The following is a 16,811-nucleotide window of genomic DNA, read 5'->3' on the forward strand; positions in this document are numbered from 1 at the left end:
TTTTCAGGAAAGTATTCCATCTGAAAGTCTCCTCATCAACTCTGAGTTGACGATTTAATTTTACCTGTACAGACACAGGCATTATATTCACTCTTTTCCTTTGGGAGTCACCTCACCTTCACAGCTTTTCTATTGTTTCACTGAATCTTTTGGTGTAAGATCTATAAATGTGTTCTTACTTCTTCAGCTCCTTGATCAACAATCTGTTTCTCCCTTCTCTTCTCTCCAGCTAGATCCATGAAAAGGTGTGTAGTCAACATTTCTCAGTGTTCTTGTTGGCTCTCTATTTGTGGCTTGGACCACTTTGGTCACTTATGTGATAATTTATGTCATTTATGACTATATGTTTATTTTATCACTTTTTAAAAACTAGTCAATGTTCAGACTTCACTCAGCTGATTCTAATATTACTCCCAAAGCAGTAAACAATCAGTTCCTGTCTTTTAATAACCAATTTCATTTCTCGTATGTGGGTTTTTTTGTTGTTTTTGTTTTTTGTTGTTTTGGGGGTTACTTTGGTATTTACTTTCTAACTCTTCAGGAAGCAAATATTCAGGAAGGACACACTGACAGACATAGATTGTAAGTAATCTTAAAAGCCTTTGTCCTCTTTCATTTCCCAAACATGGGTTGTATTTTCCAGCATACTTTCTGGAATCCTCCCTTGTTTGATCTTTGTTTTGAAGTCACTGAGTAAGCATCAAAATAACTTTTGACTTGGTTAAGAAACCCTATGTTTCTCAGAGATTGTCTCTACTTTGCTCTCTTCAATAGATTTCGACACAGAGGCTACAATTATCTTCATGTTGGGCTTTTTATATGCTATAAACATTGCATTATGAGATGGCCAAATATCATGTGGAACAGTGGTTCTTGTTGCCTTTGGGCACATACTGAAACCAACTGTGATCCATCCTTCTAAGCTGTCCTTCAGTTTAACCACAACTTTGTTTTGTCTGTTCATTTAATTTAGTCACATCAATATAGATATTATTAAGTTCTTCCCATAGCATGGCACTTTATTGATCATTGGACATTTATATTACCAGCGATTAAGTTAATGTTTGTGAAATAACTAAAACTATGATTTATTCTTGGCACCATCCCCTCCCCCTTTTTTTGGAGAAGGGGTGCCATTCAGGAGAACTAAAAGCTGTGTAAAATTTTTCTTTGCTTCATAGGTTAGCCTAAGAGTCTGTTATCACCTGTCAGTGGTCAATGTACTGACAAGGGGCCCCTATGCACTTGGCACTCATTGATTAAACAAACATTTAATAAGTACCTACTCTATACCAGGCATTGTACTTGCACTGGGGAGAAAAAAAGGACAAAACAACCCCTACAATGAAAGAGCTTGCACTCCATTGTGGCTAAAAACAAACAAAACCACTTACTTAAGTAAATCTAAGTAAATAAGAAGCCTGTACCAGGACCTACAAAGGAATTTGTTTATACAGGGAGGGGCCTAGCAACTAGGACAATCAAAATAATACTTATATACACTTAGCTGAGCCTTCTGAGGACACTGGGGATTCTGAGGGACCCAGGTAAGATGGGATTACATTCCTGGCCTGGGAGAAAGCATTTGTAAAAGCCTGGAGACAGGAGATAGAATATCTTTTATAAGTAACAGAGATAGGCGAATTTGCTTGGAATTTAAGAGTGTATGAAAGGAAGTAATGTACAATAAGCCAGAAAAAGACAGGCAGACAGTAGGCACTTATAAATTCTTGTTGATTCATTGATTTACTTTGGTCTCAGTTTTCTCGTCTGTAAAATGAGAGAGTATGACTAGCTGACCTTTAAAGTTCCTTTCCAGCTCTGTTACTATATGCTGATGCTGGATAAATTTGTTACTGAATTTTTGAGGGACGTGGGTATCAAATGCCTTTAAAACAAATAATAATTTCATATCTATTTTTATAACTACTTTGTAGATCTTTTTTTTTCTTTTAAACTTATTTTTAGTCTACAATATTCAGTTCCACAAGTTTTTAAGTTCCAAATTTTCTCCCCCTCCTTCTCCCTCCCCTCCCCACCCAAGACTGCAAGTAATCTGATATGGGTTCTACATATACCTTCACATTAAACATATTTTCATAATACTCAAGTGGTAAAGAAGAATTATAACCAATGGAATGAACCACGAGAAAGAAGAAATAAAACATAACAAAACAAACAAACAAACAAAAAAAAAGAGAGAGAGCAAATAGTTTGCTTCAATATGCATTCAGACTCCATAATTCTCTCTCTGTATGTGGATAGCTTTTTCAATCATGAGTCTTTTGGAATTGTCTTAGAACCTTGCATTGCTGAGAAGAGCCAAGTATATCAGAGTTAGTCATCTCAAATACAATGTGTTTGTATGTCCATTGTTCTCTTGGTTCTGCTTTCCTCACTCAGCATCAGTGCATATAAGTCTTTCCAGGTTATTATGAAGTCCATCTGCTCATCATTTCTTAGAGCACAATAGTATTCCATTACTTTCATATACCACAACTTATTTAGCCATTCCCCAATTGATGGGTATCCCATCAGTTTCCAATTCTTTGCCACCTCAAAAAGAGCTGCTATAAATATTTTTGTACATATGGATCCTTTCACCTTTGTATGATCTCTTTGAGATACAGCCCTAGATGTCGTATTGCTGGGTTAAAGAGTATGCACATTTTTCGAGTCTTTTGGGGAAAATTCCAAATTGCTCTTCAGAATGGTTGTATCAGTTCACAACTCCACCAACAATGCAATAGTGTTCCAATTTTCCCACATCTTCTCCAGCATTTATGATTTGCCTGTTTTGTCATATTAGCCAGTCTGACAGGTGAGATGTGGTACCTAAGAGTTGTTTTGATTTACATTTCTCTAATCAGTAGTGATTAAGAGCATTTTTTCATATGACTATAGATGCCTTTGATTTCTTCCTCTGAAAACTGCCTGTTCTAATCCTTTGACCATACAAATTTGACTCAGTTCCCTGTATATTTTAGAAAGAGGCCTTTATCAGAGACACTGCTTGCAAAATTCTTTGCCTCTTTCCTGTTTCTCTCCTAATCTTTGTTGCATTGGCTTTGTTTATACAAAACCTTTTCAATTTAATGTAATCAAAACTGTCCATTTTGCATTTCAAAATGCTCTCTTTCTCTTGTTTGGTCATAAATTCTTCCCTTCTCCATAAATCTGACAGGTAAACTATTCCTTGCTCCCCCAAATTACTTATAGTATCAGCCTTTATATCTAAATTGTAAACTCATTTTGACTTTATTTTGGTATACAGTATAAGATATTGGCCTATACCCAGTTTCTGCCATACTATTTTCTAGTTTTCCCAGAAGTTTTGTGAAATAACTGAGTTCTTATCTCAGAAGCTGGAGTCTTTGAGTTTATTAAACAGTAGATTACTATTGTCATTGACTACTGTGTCTTGGTACCTGACCTATTCCACTGATCCACCACTCTATTTTTTAGTCAGTACCAAGTAGTTTGGATGATAGCTGCTTTATAATACATTTTAAGATCTGGTATGGCTAGGCCACCTTCTCTAGCATTTCTTTTCATGAATTTCCTTGCTAATTTGGACCTTTTCTTCTTGCAGATGAATTGTGTTATTATTTTTTCTATCTCTATGAAATATTTTTTGTAGTTTGATTGGTATGGCACTACATAAGTAATTTAATTTAGGTAAAATTGTCATTTTTACTATATTATCTCTGCCTAACCATGAGCAACTGATGTTTTTCCATTTATTTAGATCCGACTTTATTTGTATGAACAGTGTTTTGTAATTGTGTTCATAAAGGTCCTGCATTTGTCTTGGCAGGTAGACTCCCAAATGTTTTAGTGTCTACAGTAACTTTAAATGATATTTCTTTTTCTACGTCTTCCTGTTGGGCTTTGTTAGTAATGTATAGGAATGCCAAGGATTAATGTAGGCTTATTTTATATCCTGAAATTTTGCTAAAGTTATTTATTATTTCAAATAGTTTTTTACTTGATTCTTTAGGATTCTCTAAGTATACCTTCTTATTATCTGCAAAGAGTGACAACTTAGTTTTTTCTTTGCCTATTTTAATTCCATCAATTTCTTTTTCTTCTTTTATTGCTAAAGCTAACATTTCCAGTGCCAAATTAAATAATAGGGGTGATGATGGACATCTTTCCCCCCTCCCCCAACCTTATCTAAAATGCATCCAGCTTATCTCCATTATATATAATGCTTGCTGATGGTTTTAGGTAGATGGTACTTAAAATTTTTTTGTTATTATTATTATTTATTTATTTAATATTTTAAGTTTTCAGCATTGGTTTCCACAAGAGTTTGAATTATAAATTTTCTCCCCATTTCTGCCCTCCCCCCACTCCAAGATGGCATATATTCTGATTGCCCCATTCCCCAGTCAGCCTTCCTTTCTGTCACCCCACTCCCCACCTTCCCCTTTTCCCTTACTTTCTTGTAGGGCAAGATAGATTTTTATGCCCCATTGCCTGTATATCTTATTTCCTAGCTGCATGCAAAAAAATTGTTTTGAACATCTGCTTTTAAAACTTTGAGTTCCAAATTCTTTCCCCTCTTCCCTCCCCACCCACCTTCCCTAAGGAGGCAAGCAATTCAACATAGGCCACATGTGTATCATTATGAAAACCTTTCCACAATACTCATGTTGTGAAAGACTAACTATATTTTGCTGCTTCCTATCCTATCCCCCTTTATTCAATTTCCCTTGACCCTGTTGCTTTTCAAAAGTGTTTGCTTTTGATTACCTCCTCCCCCTAGCTGCCCTCCCTTCTATCGTCCCCCCTTTTTTTTCTCCTTTCTCTTTCTTTCCTATGAGGTAAGATACCCAACTGAGTGTGTGTGGTATTCCCTCCTCAGGTCAAATCCGATGAGAGCAAGATTCATTCATTCCCCCTCACCTGCCCCCTCTTCCCTTCCAACGAGCTGTTTTTCTTGCCACTTTTATGTGAGATAATTTACCCCATACTATCTCTCCCTTTCTCCCTCTCTCAACATATTCCTCTCATCCCTTAGTTTGATTTTATTTTTTTAGATATCGTTCCTTCATATTCAATTCACCCTGTGCCCTCTGTCTATACACACACACACGCACACACAGACATAGACACATACACACATCTATATCTATATCTATCTATATATCTATATATATTTCTATATCTATATCTATATATATATACATATATATGTATATTCCCTTAAGCTACTCTAATACTGAGGTCTCATGAATTATACACATCATCTTTCCATGTAGGAATGTAACCAAATAAACAAAACAGTTCAACTTTAGTAAGTCCCTTATGATTTCTCTTTCTTGTTTACCTTTTCATGCTTCTCTTGATTCTTGTGTTTGAAAATCAGATTTTCTGTTCAGCTCTGGTCTTTTCACTGAGAAAGCTTGAAAGTCCTCTATTTTATTGAAAATCCATATTTTGCCTTGGACCATGATACTCAGTTTTGCTGGGTAGGTGATTCTTGGTTTTAATCCTAGCTTTATTGACTCCCAGAATATCATATTCCAGGCCCTTTGATCCCTTAATGTAAAAGCTGCTAGATCTTGTGTTATTCTGATTGTGTTTCCACAGTACTCAAATTGTTTCCTTCTGGCTGCTTGCAATATTTTCTCCTTGACCTGGGAGCTCTGGAATTTGTCGACAATATTCCTAGGGTTTTCTTTTGGGGATCACTTTCAGGAGGTGATCGTTGGATTCTTTCAATTTCTATTCTACTCTCTGACTCTAGAATATCAGGGCAGTTCTCCTTGATAATTTCTTGAAAGATGATAGATATCTAGGCTCTTTTTTTGATCACAGTTTTCAGGTAGTCCAATAATTTTTAAATTCTCTCTCCCAGATCTATTTTGCAGGTCAGTGGTTTTTCCAATGAGATATTTCACATTGTCTTCCATTTTTTCAGTCCTTTGGTTCTGTTTTATAATATCTTGATTTCTCATAAAGTGACTAGCTTCCACTTGCTCCAATCTAATTTTTAAAGAAGTATTTTCTTCAGTGGTCTGTTGGACCTCCTTTTCTATTTGGTTAATTCTGCCTTTCAAGGCCTTCTTCTCCTCACTGGCTTTTTGGAGTTCTTTTGACATTTGAGTTAGTGTATTTTTTAAGGTGTTATTTTCTTCAGTATTTTTTTGTGTCTCCTTTAGCAAGTCATTGACTTGTTTTTCATGGTTTTCTCACATCACTGTCATTTCTCGTCCCAATTTTTCCTCTACTTCTCTAACTTGCTTTTCCAAATCCTTTTTGAGCTCTTCCATGGCCTGAGACCAGTTCATGTTTTTGTTGGAGGCTTTTGATGTAGGCTCTTTGACTTTGTTGACTTCTTCTGGCTGTATGTTTTGGTTTTCTTTGTCACCAAAGAAAGATTCCAAAGTCTGAGTCTGAATCTGAGTCTGTTTTTGCTGCCTGTGTATGTTCCCAGCCAACTCCTTGACCTTTGATCTTTTCATCAGGGTATGACTGCTTGAAGAGTAGACAGTACTTTGTCCCAAGCTTGAGGGCCTGCGCTGTTGTTTTCAGAGCTATTTCTACACAGCAAGCTCTGTCACACCAGGTGTCCTCCTCCCCCAAGAATCACCAACCTGGATCGTGACTCAGATCTAAGCAAGCTCTGCACTCCTGCTCCAATCTGCCACTTAATTCCTCCCACCAGGTGTACCTGGGGCCAGAAGCAAATGCAGCTGTAGCTCTGGAAGCAGCCTCAGAGCTGCACCACATCCACTGCCCCCGGGCCTGTGGCCAACCGTGACCTCCTTTCACTCTGTCCCGGCAGTTTTTTTCCTACTAACCTTCTCTGTCGTCTTTGGTGTTTGTGCGTTGAGAAGTCTGGTAACTGCTACAGCTCACTGATTCAAGGTGCTGTGGCCTGTTCCACCTGGCTCCTGGTCTGGTTGGTCTGGGCACGGCCCATGCTGGGCTCTGCTGTGCTCTGCTCCCAGCACGGTGCGATAGACCTTACTCAGCGACCATCCAGGTTGTCATAGACTGGAGCGTTGCTTCCCTCTGCTATTTCTTGGGTTCCGCAGTTCTGGAATTTGTTCAGAGCCATTTTTATAGGTGTTTGGAGGGTCCTGGGGGAGAGCTTTAGGCAAGTCCCTACTTTCCAGCCACTATCCTGGCTTCACTCCCTCCACCCATTTTTTTCTCTCCCTCTGCTATTTATAATTTTAAGGAAGACTCCATTTATTCCTATGCTTTCTAGTGTTTTTAATAAGAATGGGTGTTTTATTTTGTTAAAAGCTATTTCTGCATTTATTGAGATAATCATATGGTTCTTGCTAGTTTTGTTGTTGATGTGATCAATTATGCTGATAGTTTTCCTAATATTGAACCAGCTTTGCATTCCTGGAATAAATCCTACATGGTCATAGTGTATTATTCTCATGATAAGTTGCTGTAATCTTTTTTGCTAATATTTTATTTAAAAATTTTGCATCTATATTTGTTAGGAAAATTGGTCTATAATTTTCTTTCTCTGTTTTGACTCTTCCTGGTTTAGGTATTAGAACCATATTTGTGTCATGAAAAGAATTTGGTAGGATTCCTTCTTTGACTGTTTTCCCACATAGTCTATAAAGTATTGGAATTAATTGTTCTTTAAATGTTTCATAGAATTCACTTGGAAATCCAGCTGGCCCTAGAGATTTTTTTTTTCCATTTTATGGGATAATTCATCCCATTCACAGTTATGATTATTATTTGTTGCCTTCTCTCCATCCAATTCCCCCCACCATTTTTATGCTTTTATTTCTCCCTTCTCCGTCTCCCCTCCTCAAAAGAGTTTTGCTTTTGACCACTGCCTCCCTCAACTTTCCCTCCCTATCAACCCCGTCCCTTATCTTACCCTTTTCCCTTACCACTTCTTCTCTCCCTCTTAACAACCCCCCTTTTCTTTCCTCTTTCCTCTCCTACTGCCTGTATGGCAAGTTTGCTTTCTATACTTAACAGAGCATGTTATTCTCTCCTTGAACCAAATCCAGTGAGAGTAAAGCTCAAAACTGCTCTTCTCCCTCCCTCCTTTCCCTCTGCTTTAATATTTTTTGTGCCTCTTCATGTGATGTAATTTACCCTTTTCTGCCTCCTCTTTGCATCTTCCCTCATTACAATCCCTTTACATCCCCTAATTAGCATTTTTATCATCTTATTAGTTAATTTATGCCCACACCCTACGTCTATGTATATCCCTTTTAGATATTATAATAACTGTTCCATTCTCTAGATTAACAAATATCATCCTCCCATATAGGCATGTAAACAATTTGCCCTTGTTGAAGAACAAAGTTCTTTTTTTTTCCCATTTACCTTTTTATGCCTCTCTTGAGTCTTGTATTTGAAGATCAAATTTTCCATTGAGCTCTGGCCTTTTCATCAAGAAGGTCCAGAATTCCCTTATTTCATTTTATGTCCATCTCCTTGTCTGAAAGATTATGCTCAATTTTGCTGGATTGTTGATCCTTGCTTGTAGTCCAAGCTCCTTGGCCTTTCAGAATGTCATAGTCAAATCCCTCCTATCTTTTAACGTAAAAGCTGCAAGGCCCTCTGTGATCCTGACTGTAGTTCCATGATATTTGAATTGCTTCTTTCTGGCTGCTTCCATATTTTCTCCTTGACCTGGTATTTCTGGAATTTGGCTACAATATTCCTTGGAGTTTTCAAATGTGGTGATCAGTGGATTCTTTCAATGACTATTTTACCCACTGGTTCTAGGACCTCTGAAGAGTTTTCTGTGATGATTTTGAGGCTCTTCTTTTTTTCATCATGGCTTTCTGGTAGATCAATAATTCTTAGATTATCTCTCCTGGGTCTATTTTCCAGGTCAGTTGTTTTTCTAATAAGATATTTTACATTTTCTTCAATTTTTTCATTCTTTTGATTTTGTTTGATTCTTGATGCCTCATAGAGTCATTAGTTTCCACTTGCCCAATTCTAATTTTTAACAAATTGTTTTCTTCAGTTAGCCTCTGCACCTCTATTTCCATTTGGCCAATTTTACTTTTCAAGGAGTTATTTTCTCCTGCTAGCTTTTGTGCCTCCTTATCCGTTTTACTTTTTAAGGATTTGTACTCATCAGTGAATTCTTCTTCCATTTGGTCTATTGTATTTTTAAAAGAATTGGTCAATTTTTCTTTTATCTCTCTAATTTGGCTTTTAAAATCCACCTTGAGCTCTTCCAGGAATGCTTTTTGGGCTTGAGACCAGTTCATAGTCCCTTTTGAGGTTTCACATGTGGATATAGTGTCAATGCTGTCCTCTTCTGAATTCATATTTTGATCTTCCCAGTCTCCATAGTAAGATTCTATGAGCTTTGCTTTTCTACATTGCTTCTTCATTGTGGTTGCCTTTTTCCTGGCATTTAAAGAAATCTCCCCTTCTGGGGCACAGGGGGTTCTATCCTAAGCTTCTTGTACTGGGAACTGGGGGCCTGGTTACTGGTTTTGTGTGCTGTGGCCTCTGGCTTTGTCAGCCAGAAGCTATATACTGCTGCAGCTCACCTGGTGCTGAGCTGGAGCTGGCTGGTGTGTGCCAAGGATCAAGGCCAGGCGAAGTCTTTCTGAGTTTCCCCAGAATCACACTGAAGCTCACAGCTTGAGGTGTGGGGGAAGGGTTGTCTGGCTACTGGAAGTCTCCTCTTCCCCTACGGCTGAGCTATAACGTGGGTAGCCTCGGCCATCATCTACACTAGTGTCTGCCAGTTCCCCTGGCTGTGCAAACTCATGCCTGGGGTCCTGGTGTTGCTGCTTGCTGGCTCCACCCCACTGGGCCTCAAGAACTCCTGGTGGTGGGCTGAGGCATGGCTTATTGGGATGCCTCCTGATCTGCACTGGTCCTCTTCTACCACAGCAAGAAGGACCCATCTCCCTAGATTCCTGAGCTGAAAGACTGCTGTACCCTTACTTCTGGCTCCACTATTCTAGGATTTTTCCTGTGGCAATATTCTCTGGGTTTTTCAAGATCAGCAAGGGAGGGATGAGAGCATTTACAGTTTACTCCACCATCATGGGTCCCAGAAGTTCAAGTAGATGAGTTTCAAACATTTAGTCTGTGGGCTGATAGCCCCAGGAGTAGTTGTTGCCGCTGCCTCAGGCCCTGTGCTTCTCTCACTCAACTCCAACAAAGTCCTGAGCTGAGAGCTTTGGTAATTGCCACTGCTGCCAGTAATTCAGATGGCTGGATCTGCTCCCGCTCCACTGTGGTCAGGTCTTGTCCTGCAGGCTCAGTGCTCTCCCAGCCTGGTGCAACAGATCCTTCCCATCGACGTTCTGGATTCTCCTGGGCTGGAACGCTACCACACTCTTGTCTCCTAGTGGATTATACTACTCTCAGATTTGTTCAGATTCAGTTTTTTTTAGCAGTGTCTGAAACAATTTATGAGTGAGCTCAGCTGTGTCCCTCCTTTCACTCCATCATCTTGCCTCCACCCCCAGTAGATCTCTTTAAGAGCTAAGAACATTTTACATTTTCAAATGATCTTCAGAAAACCCTATGTAGTGATAATTACATGAATTGTCAAATGATAGTCCTAGAGAGATTAGAAAAGAGTCACTGATGGAGCCTATTCTCCCATGTTTCATGTTAATTTATAGAACTAACGTCTTATAAAACTTTCAGAGAGGTAATAGTTTCCAGAAAATTTGTCAATGATAACCATGTTTTTCAGAAATTCAGTTTTTCAAAATATTTAATCACAAACAACCAAAGCCCTCCAATCTTCAGAATATGTGCTAAGAAGAAGAATGACAACAATCACTTTCCTAGTAACTGATAGATTCAAATCAAAAAGTCGCAGAATTTTAGACGTAGACTATGTTCTAACCTCCCGAATAGACAGGGCTAGCCTATGCCAAATTGGTTTGTAATTGGTACTTTCCTATCTCCCTTTGTTACACTTTCTCCTTCCTTGCATGCTCCCATTTCCCTGAACACCCAGGGACCATCATGCTGGTGCTAGCCCCTCACAACTGCGCTGTTAGATACCCTACACATGCCTGCCTGGACCTTTGTCTTTATTCTAATAATAATGCCAATGACAGTGCTGTTATTTGTAGCTGACAATTATATAGCAATTTAAAGTTTACAAAATGCTTTACATATGTCCTCTTATTTGATCCTCACATCCATCCTGTAGTGTGCTATTATTATACTTTTTAACAAATGAGACTGAGGGTGAGAAGGGCTAAGTGACTTTCTCATGACTATTTCTGGATTGTTAACTAGAAGAAATATAGATCAGAAACAGCTATAGGTTCACAGAGACTGTGAGCAAGAAGAGCCAAAACCACTTGAGAGGAAGAAGGGTCAGATGTACCCTTTAAACCAGGACTCTCCTGACTCCAAGTCCAGTGTTCTTTCCACCAAATCACATTGCTTCTCCTATTAGGATTAACTGCTATGTATCATCTCATGTCCACAAGAGAGATGCTCTCAGCCCTTTCATACTGTAAAGTATTTAATAATCTAATTTATGTTAAGTGTTCAAGGCTTCTGCTGATTTAATATATTCCTCCCTCCTGGGTTATGTATGTTTACCATAATCGATAGGAATGAATCTGAAACAGAATTTCAGACATCCATGAAAGTCTAGTATGGAAACTATTTGGGAAGAGGAAACCTTTCCTGGAATAAGAAACTTTCTCAAAATAAGACACATGGGTTATGATCTACTCTACCCTTGCATACTGCCAGTCTTATTAAGGAATATCGTAATAGATTTAGAATGGTTAGATTGTCGATATGATAACTTCTCATGTCTAAAACTGAAGTCATGTGAATTGTCTTTGGAAGTCTACAGAAATCAAGAGTTTTTGTACATAGTGCTTTATAGTTAGCAACATATTTGACATATATAATTTTGTGTTATCCTTTTAATGCCCTGTAAGGTATTAGTGTAAGTATCATTCCCATGTGACACATGAGAAAAGTGTGACTCATTGATTAGGCTTGCCCGAGGTTATACAGCTATCAAGTTGCAAAGTCACTTTATTGTGTTTGCAGTAATGAAAGAAAACCTTTTTTTATTTACAGACTTTTGAAACCATGTCTGTTTCTTTTCAAAAAATATTTCTTTTACAATATCTGCAAACAGTTTATATGTGGTGAAGTTTTGCTTTATTTGGCGTCATGGCTTAGGTTACAATGAAGACCTGGGTTTGACTCTTTGCAGGAAATTGGGAGTCAGGAAGCTGATATAAACAGGACCTTTATTACTGTGCAGCACAGCTAGCCTGCGGAAACAAAGCACACACACAAATACCTTCTATGGCAATAGAGGGAGACAGAGATTTGTCCCCAAAGGAGTAAGAAACTCACCGAGATCGCAATGGAGGGAGATGTCAGAGCTAGGGCTCAAGGAGGGATGTTAGAGACCCTAAAAATTGCTCTTGGTGGAGAAGAGACGATCAGTGGTAAATGTGGGAGGAGGCATTCCTAAATAAGACCCAGATGTGGTGATGTTCTTGGGGTTACACTGATACCAGGCTTGAGTGAGGCTCGGGTGGGAGTGGGGATTTCTTTGTTAGGACCAGATATTAGGAGAAGGTCTGAGTTGACTATCTGAGGCAACAAAAGAAAGGAGTAATTCAGTTTTCTGCACCTTGCCAGGAGTATTTTCCAGTCAGAACCTGTGAGCACTAACTGTTGACCCAGGGTCAGAAGAATATTGAAGTACATATTGAAGTACTGACTGTATTTGCCTATATAATCTAAGAGCCTTAGGACCACTTAGCTTAAGTGACCTCATATTGGAGTCTTATCATTATACTTCTAATATTAAACAATAAAAAACTACAATTATCACAAATTTCTTTAATTGAAGTCTTTTTCTAATTAAACCGTCATAATGTCTAGAATTGTAAATATATAATACATACAGGTATATATGCATATATAAGTGGAAAAAAATATATTATTACTAGATTTATTACTAGATTTGCAGGCAGGAAGACCTGGGTTCAAATCTCACTCTCTGTACACCAAATGCTTCTGAACACACATACATACATATGTACATGAATATATATGTATGTGTGTGTATATATATATATATGTATGTATGTATGTATGTATGTATATATATATATATATATTACACATATGTATACACAGACAAAGACAGAGATGGAGAGAGAAAGATCACCAGAAGAAAGAGCCTTATTTGCCTAATAGAGTTAGAATAAGACTTTTGTGCTGATTTTGAAGCTATGCCCCCAAAGAGACTGTGAATATGCCCACTGACACCATATTTGGGATATTGCTCATATATGGAAAGTAAGGAATGGCCTTTTCTTGGCTACTTAGTGGCCTCTTGATTCCACATTGATGATTGGTTGAGATCTGGCTGGTATGCATCTGAGCCATGCCCCTGAATTTGGCCTTTAAAAGGGAGCAGACATATTGGGATTCTTCAGTATGGTGTCATTGGTCACCTAAAGCAAATACCATGCCCTACTAAGAAGATATGACCAAAATGCTAAACATGGTTTCATTGGGCAAGTTCATGCCATATATATTAGGAATATCTTCAAATCCAAAACAGAAGCCTTATCTTTTAACCATGTCAAGTTATCTAGGCTCCCCCTGATCACACCCCTTTACATATCACACATATAAATGTGGGTCCATATATTTCATATATAGAGAGGCATAGAGATATCTTTACATATATGTTAAACATATGAAAAGAGCTTTTTGTAAATGATATTGAACGTTTGTTTTTCCTTATAAAATATTTCCATTTTCATTTCTTTTCAAAGCATATCTTTATTATAAAGTACCATTTAAAATCTTTTAGGTAAAGGTTTTGTCCAATGTCAAGTTTTTCATTACCTAAGACCTCTTCTAGTAATGATGCTATCAAAGAAATGTTTAAGAAAGAGCTAACTCAAAACCTGGGACATAGTTCCAAACTTTACACCTCTCCTACCTCCAAATTTATGGCCAGGACAAAAGAAGTTGCCAGTGTCATCATCAGGAACAATAACAGACAATTTGCACAGTTCTATGCCAGGTTCTCTTTTGTGCATTTACTCTTCCAAATTTGGTGAGGAATGTCTTGAGTGTAAATTCAAATAGTAATGTTATATATAAGGATACTGTGTTTTGGTGATGCTTTCCCCACAGGCTTTATGTGTATGTTGCAATATTTACAGCCTATCAATATATACTATTCTAACCATTTCATTTGTCTTCTGAAAAGAAAACTACTACTTTAATCATTATTGAGAGTGCTCTCCCATTTCGTTTCCTCTTCCCACTTCTATGAAGTGGTAATAGGAATTGAAAGTTGGAAGCTGAATTTTTCTTAGCTTTTTTTTTTTTACTGAGATCTACATAACCACAAAGCATTGATTTACAAAATCAAATGAAATCAGTTTCTGTCTGGATTAGGAAATATTTCAGTTGTAACAGAAAATATTGGAGCTGTTTTCATTTAATATTCTCTTCCCATCCTTGAAATTTTTGTATTGTGTTTCATCATTTCCAGGCATTTAGTTTTCTGTTTTGCTCACTATATGTTAATGATCATTTGTGTTTAGATTGTCTATAACTTAATGAACTAGTATATTAGTATTTGAAATTAATTGTTTCAAAGTATATAAGAAAAATGTTATTTTGATAATAATGGATATAAAAAGGGTAAGATTTGCTGAGAGTAGAATAAAACTAGATTCAAAACCCGAGACAGGACTACTATGCTAACAAAGTTCATGTCTCTTTGTATATAATTAATTGTTAAAAGCTCTTAACTATGTTCATAATAGTATTATTTTATTGGACAAATATATTTTATATTCAGTGACTAAAGTAAAACTACACTAATGTCTAAGTTTATTAATAATATCTTTGGATGTCTGCAATTTTTAAAAAGATTTTTTTGAGTTCTGTTTATTATCTCAAGTTCCTTATTCCTTGCTTACTTCATTGTTCTGAATAATATTTTAATGGTATTTCAGATGCAGCAGGAGTTGGAAGAAAGTATAAGCAGGGAACTTGATGAAGGTATGTCCCAAATGGTTCACAAATAAAATGGAATTTGATGCTATACCTGATTTTCAAACATGCTGGAAAACTCCCACAAAGGTGCAGTTTCAGTGCCACCTCTCTCCTCTTCATCACTTTGAAGTAACCATGGATTCTTCTATGCCAGTGAAAAGTAACGTCTAGCAGGTTCATTCTAATAAGCTAGAAAGATAGCACAAGCCCAGAGACAGTCCGTGTCTGTTTCCAGAAGACAAACCTGGCCACTTACAGAGAGGCTAAGGTCCAAAAGTCTGGTCAGTAGGTAATGAAGTCTTTGGCCACAACATCCCGTGAAACAGAAGGATAATTGGTCCTCATTCATGTGTAGCTCCTTCTGATCTTCAGATATGAAGCTAGTCAACCACTTTGGGTGGGGGGAGGATGCAGTCAAGAAGATTGCTGTTCAAGGATTGTGTAGACTAGATAGCCATTGAAATCATATCCAAGTCTGAGATTCTATTCTGTTTAATTCTGTTTAAGACTGATTCCACAGTGATTTCAGGAGAGTGATGGGAAAGGGGGAAGAAGACACTACGAATCCCACAATTCAAAACTGATATACAAATATCACTTTAACTCTTAGAATCTTAATTTACAGTCTTTTTCCAGTGACGAACAGTACTGAAAGAAGAAAATAATGTTCATATTGATACCTTTGTTATAAATTTATCCAAAAAATAGAAGTTGTAGTTAAATGCAAGTGTGCTTTACATTTTCCTCAAATAGGCAAATAAAATAATTGTCATGGTTGGTTTCATTGTGAGCCCAAAGGCAAAAATAAACATAATTAAATAGGAAATAGAGCTCAACATGAACATAACAGATCACCGTGAACATAATTATATGTAGCTTATATACCAACTCCTGCTGCAGAGGGTGTAAAAGAAATATATGAACAATTTGATGAGTTGCTCCAAAATCAGCATACATTTTAAGTGTAATAATAGTGACTGACATTTATATAGCACAATTTTTCAAAGCATTATGCATACATTATCTAATTTGAGCTTCAAAACAAGCCCATATGGCAGGTAACTTCAAGGAAAACTTGAGTTCAAGTCCTCCTTATGATAAATACTCCCCATGAGACCATGGGCAAGTCACTTAATTTCAAAGTGCTCAGGAAACACTTAAGACTGAGTTGGACCAATGACTATTTTCATGATTCTTAAACCCAGAATTCTTTAACATGATGAATCATGAGTCCTAAGAGAAATTAAAAAATTACACGTATACATATGTGTGTGTGTTTGTGTGTGTATGTGTGTATCTATAAATAAGGTAAATTATTTTTTTATTTTTCCTTTTTTCCCCAGCTACTGCTAAACTTGAATCTAGATCTTGAAGGACTACTTATCTAACTAATAATTAGCATCTACTAATGAATCCTCAAGAATACCAAAGCTAAATCAGGATCCAGAAAAACTACATGCTTTAAAAGAAGAAATAATGTTCATTTGTGAAATGAACTATGTTTACATAATATGTAATGGTTTCCATTAAATATATAAATGTGAAAAAAATCTAATGTATTAGAAAATGTGTGTCATAAGTTTTAATGTGTACTATATTTGTAAATATATTTGTATAGTTCTTTATTAAAAATTTTATTTCTTTACATTTGGAATACTTCCCCCAAATTATTCATTGTTGCTAGTTGCTCTAGAAACCACTAAATTTACTGTAATAATTTAGTTATCTACCTTTGAAGATGATACTGTTTTTATTTAATAAAATATGTAATAAGATAGGCAGGTTTGCTAATTATTGAT

General features: G+C 37.0%; 1 protein-coding gene across 1 annotated transcript in view; it reads left to right on the plus strand.

Moving 5' to 3' along the window:
* Positions 1-16,585, plus strand: part of LOC118849921 (ankyrin repeat domain-containing protein 26-like) — an 85,140-nt gene extending 68,555 nt beyond the window's left edge. The window contains exons 26-27 of the mRNA XM_036759022.1: positions 14,973-15,018; positions 16,356-16,585. Coding sequence (XP_036614917.1) covers positions 14,973-15,018; positions 16,356-16,384 — 75 coding nt within the window. The 3' untranslated portion in view covers positions 16,385-16,585. The remainder of the gene's footprint in view (positions 1-14,972; positions 15,019-16,355) is intronic.
* Positions 16,586-16,811: the final 226 nt, after the last annotated feature.

This window comes from Trichosurus vulpecula, chromosome 5 (genome assembly GCF_011100635.1).
Source record: "Trichosurus vulpecula isolate mTriVul1 chromosome 5, mTriVul1.pri, whole genome shotgun sequence".
NCBI lineage: Eukaryota > Metazoa > Chordata > Mammalia > Diprotodontia > Phalangeridae > Trichosurus > Trichosurus vulpecula.